Raw genomic sequence first — 6,000 nt, forward strand, 5'->3', positions numbered from 1 at the left:
GTTCAGCCGACAATTCCGAGAGCCTGTGTCGGATGGCCTGCGTCCCATTCGAATGGGGAGGAGTATCCGGCATGCTGAAGGTGACGGTCCGCGATGATGCCCCCGTGGACTGTCTCCTGGGGAACGATCTCGAGAGTTCCCCGTGGGCCGCCGTGGAAATAAGAGAGCACCTGGGGATGTTGGGCCTCCCAGACTGGGCGTGCGTAACCACCCGGTCCATGGCAGCCCGCGCCATCCCCCAACCCGAAGAACCCGAATGGCCAGCACCTCCTCCTCCGATCGCTCCAGTGGGGGACGCCGACCCCGCCGACCCCCCGGGACAAACCCAAGAAGGGCTCGCTCAGCCCCAGGACCTTCCAGACCTGGCTCAGTGGCGTCAAGAGGGGGGACCCACCCAGGAACAATTCCGTCAAGAGCAAAAGACCTGTCCCTCCCTCGAGGGACTACGACAGCAAGCCCTCGCCCAGAGCGAGGGAGATACCGCCGGGGCCCACTGGATCTATTGGGACAATGACCTATTGTACAGCGAACAAAGAATCGCGGAGTTGGGGGCCAGTCGAGTGTTGGTGGTGCCCCTCCGCTTTAGAGACTTCCTGTTGAACTTGGCCCACGATGTCCCCCTGGCTGGACACTTGGGACAGGACAAAACCTACAACCGCCTGGTGACCCACTTTTACTGGCCAAAAATGAGAAATGACGTCCTCAACCACTGCCGGTCCTGCCCCACTTGTCAGGCCAGCGGGAAGAGCGGCCGCAAACTCAAGGCCCCCCTGCAACCCTTCCCGGTTGTTACCACCCCGTTCGAAAAGGTGGGAATAGACATTGTGAGGCCCCTGGACCCCCGAACAGCACAAGGGCATCGATTCATCCTGGTACTGGTGGACCACGCCACCCGCTATCCCGAGGCCGTCCCCCTTCGAACTGTAACAGCACCGGTGGTCGGCCGAGCCTTAATGGGGATCTTCTCCCGGGTGGGCTTCCCCCGGGAAGTCGTCAGCGACAGAGGCACAAACTTTATTTCAAAATATATGAAATCCCTCTGGCAGCAGTGCGGGGTCACCTACCGATTCACAACCCCCTACCACCCGCAAGGAAACGGACTGGTTGAGCGGTTCAACCTCACACTCAAGGGAATGATTATGGGGTTGGAAGAGCCCCTCCGCCGCCAGTGGGATGTGCTACTCCCATGCCTCTTCTTCGCCTACCGAGAAGTCCCCCAGAAGTCCCTCGGCTTCAGCCCATTCGAACTCTTGTACGGACACCCTGTTCGAGGGCCCCTCAGCCTAGTCAAAGAAGGTTGGGAGATGGCCCCCCTGAAAACCCCTCCAGACGTCTACAAGTACCTCCTGACCCTACGCAATCAGACCAGACGATTCAGAGAGATCGCCAAAGCCAACCTTGAGGCCAGTCAGGAGGACATGAAGAAATGGTACGATCAGAACGCCTCCTCCATAGAGTTCGAACCCGGCCAGCAGGTATGGGTGATGTCCCCCACCGAACCTTGTGCCTTGCAGGACAAGTGGACGGGGCCCTTCAAAGTGGTCGAGCGCAAGAGCCCGTCACCTATCTCATCGACATGGAATCTCCCCGGAACCCCCTCCGGGTCCTCCACGCCAACAGACTCAAACCCCACTTTGTGCGCTCGGAGCTCAGCCTACTGATGGCTACGGACAGTGGGGCGGAAGAAGACTCCGAGCCCCTCCCTGACCTACTGAGGACCCGTGAAAAAGATGGCTCAGTAGACGGGGTCCGACTCTCAGATGCCCTAACCCCGGAGAAGCACCAAGACTGTCGGGCCCTCCTGCTGCAATTTGCAACCCTATTTTCCCTCACCCCAGGGGTCACCCCCTGGTGCTTGCATGACGTGGACACTGGGGACAGTCCCCCTATCAGACATCGGGCGTACCGCGTACCAGATCGGGTACGTGCCTGCATCCAAGAAGAAGTGTCGAAAATGCTCACACTCGGAGTCATCGAACCCTCGGACAGCCCCTGGGCCAGCCCAGTCGTGCTGGTCCCCAAGGCTGCTGCCCCCGGCACCACCCCTGAGCTACGATTCTGCGTCGACTATCGGGGTCTGAACACTGTCACCCGAACCAACGCTCACCCCATTCCCCGAGCAGATGAACTGATCGACCGCATGGGGGCTGCCCGCTACCTCAGCATCTTCGACCTGACAGCGGGCTACTGGCAGATCGGCCTCACCCCCAGGGCCCAAGAACGATCCGCTTTCTCCACCCCGGATGGCCACTACCATTTCAAAGTGATGCCATTCGGCATGAAAAACGCTCCAGCAACCTTTCAACGACTTGTGAACCAGGTATTGGCGGGCCTCGAAGAGTTCAGCGCCGCCTACCTGGACGATATTGCTGTGTATAGCCGCCACGGGTCAGACCACCTCCGCCACCTCCGGGAGGTCCTGCAGGCCCTCCAACAAGCCGGCCTCACAATCAAGGCCAGCAAATGCCAGATTGGCCAGGGGTCCGTGACCTACCTCGGACACCAAGTGGGAAGCGGTCTGGTGGCCCCCCTTCAGCTCAAGATCGCTGCCATCCAGTCCTGGCAGCCCCCCGTAACCCAAACCGAGGTCCGAGCCTTCTTGGGGCTCACCGGATACTACCGGCGGTTTGTGAAGGACTATGGCAGCCTTGTGGGGCCCCTCACGGCACTTACATCCAAAAACCAGCCAAAAAGAGTCGACTGGACTCCCGACTGTCAAGCGGCCTTCGAGAAGCTGAAGGCCGCCATGTGCACCGCCCCTGTGCTCCAGGCCCCCGACTACAGCCGGGAGTTCATCGTCCAGACTGATGCCTCCGACCATGGCATTGGGGCCGTCCTCTCCCAACTGAACCCCGAGGGAATCGACCAACCAGTGGCCCGGGAACAGCGCTGGAGCACCATCGAGAGGGAGGCCTTCGCAGTAGTGTGGGCCCTAAAGAAGCTCCGGCCCTACCTCTTCGGTACCCACTTTCGGGTGCAAACAGATCATCGCCCCCTGCAATGGCTAATGCAGATGCGGGGGGGAAATCCCAAGCTATTGCGATGGTCCATCTCCCTGCAGGGGATGGACTTCACTGTGGAGCACCGCCCTGGCCAGGATCACGCCAACGCGGATGGCCTGTCACGCTTTTTCCGCCTCGACGAGGAAAGTCCCCAAGAGGATGGGTGACTCTCCCCGCCTTCAGCTGGGGGGGACGCATGTTGGACAGGCCACATGAAGGGCTCGCTCCCTCCCCGCATGACAGGGCCCGGACACCGGCTCTCCAGGTGCTACCCACAGAAGCAACCCGCAAACCGTCCCCTACGAGACTCCTGCTCCCGGACATCTCTGTATCACTGGCCCGGGCCACCGTCAGCACCCTTGCCCGGCCCAGCCGCCATCTTAGACATTGCACCACGAGGCCGCATGGCCTCAGCTCGACCCCAACCCTGGGCCTGGCCAGGCCCCGACATCCCGGCACCACCATCCACCCAGGAGGTGAACGGACCACTTGGCAGGTCAATGGGAGGAAGAAGTGTCGATGGCTCTCCCCCGCCAGGTGCCGATCGCCCCCAGCCTCCCCGGGCGCTGGCTCCACCCCCCTGCTGGGTGTCTGGACTCCCTCATCCCGGACCTCCCGACCTCCAAGTGCGAGGGTCCGGACATCAAAGGGGGCCAGACCTATAACTGAGGCAGCTCCAGAGCAGGAAGGCAGTTGTATCTTGGATTCGGGAGACACCGTGAAGAACTCATCCTTGACGGACTGCTGGCGCTGCCACAGCCCTGCCTTGTGAACTGTCGTCCTGCCTGCTGGCGCTGCCGCAGCCTTCTGCAACCTTCATCCTCGTTGGACCTGCTGGCGCTGCCGCGGCCTTCTTGCAACCTTCGTCCTCGCCGGGACCTGCTGGCGCTGCCGCGGCCCGTTCCTATCTACGACCACCTCGGGACCTGCTGGGGCTGCCGCGGCCCGTCCCTCTCGAACGCCGAGCTCGAGGATTGTGAGCTACCATCATCGCATTGCAGTACCAGATTGGTAACCAAGACTGTCCCGCTACCCCTTTCCCTGTCAAGAGACTAGAATTAAGAGGATCCTCGTGTCCTGCTTCCATTGTATCGTATCACCGTACCTCAAGAATTGCTTATAAAACACGTGAACCTTATCCTTGTGTGGTGTCCATCTGTGGGGGAGAAGTTACTTGTCTGTACGATCGCTGGAGACGGCCCTCACCGGAGGCCTCTCCCCTTGTCCTCGGCCGACCCTCCCGGTCCCCGTCTAACACAAAGGAACTCTTGTACCAGTCCAAAGAGTCAGGGACATTGTCACCTAAAGGGTCCTTCAGCCCAGGGAGCTGCTCAGTCCCAAAAATGACCAAGATGAGCTTGCTTGTGATGAGTAAACTTGTCTGAGTCTGGGGGAATCGCCCTTATTATTGGCCTTTTCCAGGGCCACCTTTATGTACATTCTTGAGCTGGTTTATACTTCTACCTCTAAGAGTATCAAGAGGCGTAACAGCCCTATCGGCGAGGGTCTCCAGAAGACACGTGTGAGTCCAACTCATCCCTAATGCCTGGTCATTCAGTGCAGGAAAGATGCAACCGAAGGCTCATTCAGTGCCCTCGCTGAGAAACTGATACTTTGCGTGTCAAGTGAAAGACTTGTCCTCAGTCTTCCACCTCTTCCATGATGTTTATTTTATCACAACTTTCCCTTCAGATTGGAGAGGTGTGTAGCGTTGCATCTGTTTGACATGTGGAGATGGGGCACACCTGTGATGGAGGCGTTGTGGGTTTTTCCCATGACGTCTTATTCTGGTTAAATAAAAGGCAATGCTGCAGGTAGCGGGCACATGTGTAGGCCAGACTGGTTATGTTCTCTGCATGTCCTCTACTGTGCCAATGGCCAGCCCTCTAGGGCTTAGCAAGTCCAAAGAGGGATGCAGGAACGCACTCCGCTTGGAAGTACAAAACTTCCACTAAAAGAACGCAGGATAACTCCTGACTATCCTGGTACTGGAACCATTCTCATCTGGCCAACCATACAAATGTCTCCGGTAGGTCTCCTGGGTCACCTTGTAGAGACAGGCCCCCTCCACAGAGTTCTGTGGGCTCGTACAGCACAAACACCTGACTGTACATCCCATGGAGACCCATGGGGCTGAGAGGGCTGACACTGCCCTCAATGCCTCGTTCTACCACTTGCTTTTAGCGCGTATCCACCTTCCCGAGTGAGGGACACGGGCTCTCTATATGGTGCACTAAAATGAAGTATACTGTGTAGATAGTCTAGGAGGACCCAGATTGTCATGATCTGACGTCTTAAAAAGGCCAATGCTGATCCAGAACCCCATTTGACTGCAGACCAATCTCCAGACTACCAGCGGGTGTTCCTGGAGTTGAACCGACTCCCGTTAAAATGTTCAGAACCCTAAGAGTTACCTCCGACTCCATCATGCATTACTGAATTCAGCGATATCATTTCGAGTGACTTAGACTCACCTGGGTGCATCCGAGGCATTCTTCGTCTTCTGCCGACCCATCGTCACATCTCCTGGGTGATAGCTCTGACCCTCTCTTGCACCGGTCAATGGAATTTACTTGGGCTTCTGGCCAAAATTCCATGCAAGCTTGAAAGAGTGCCCAATTTTTCAGCCCTGGTGGTATTTGTGGTAAGAGAGACCTGGCATGTCTCTTCAGAGCTGATGTCTCAGCAGTGACAGCCAAGCATACTGGTTTGGTAATTCTCAGCTGTCTCCAGAAGGACCTGTGCAAAGAGATTCACAGCCATGTATGATGAAGCTGGTGGTCCCCTGCCGCCCGCCACACGCATGGAGTCCCCTTCCCCGATATGCTTAGCCTTTCCTTTCGAGGTAAACAGATTGAGAGGAAGGTCTCAACCCACCCATGGCTCTACCCTCTCTACGTCTCAGCCCCTTCATCTGATTGCTGAGTACAGGAAGGTCTTCCAAAGTCTCAAGCATCAGTTCTTCCATCCTTTGATTTGGATTTAGGGTAATCTTCAC

The 6,000-nt window shown here is 57.7% G+C and overlaps 1 protein-coding gene across 1 annotated transcript in view; it reads right to left on the bottom strand.

Moving 5' to 3' along the window:
• Positions 1–5,517, bottom strand: part of LOC147663801 (uncharacterized) — a 32,280-nt gene extending 26,763 nt beyond the window's left edge. The window contains exon 1 of the mRNA XM_086950194.1: positions 5,477–5,517. Within this exon, the coding sequence (XP_086806320.1) occupies positions 5,477–5,517 (41 nt within the window). The remainder of the gene's footprint in view (positions 1–5,476) is intronic.
• Between the last annotated feature and the right edge of the window lie 483 nt (positions 5,518–6,000).

This window comes from Lissotriton vulgaris, unplaced genomic scaffold (assembly GCF_964263255.1).
Source record: "Lissotriton vulgaris unplaced genomic scaffold, aLisVul1.2 SCAFFOLD_2555, whole genome shotgun sequence".
Lineage (NCBI taxonomy): Eukaryota > Metazoa > Chordata > Amphibia > Caudata > Salamandridae > Lissotriton > Lissotriton vulgaris.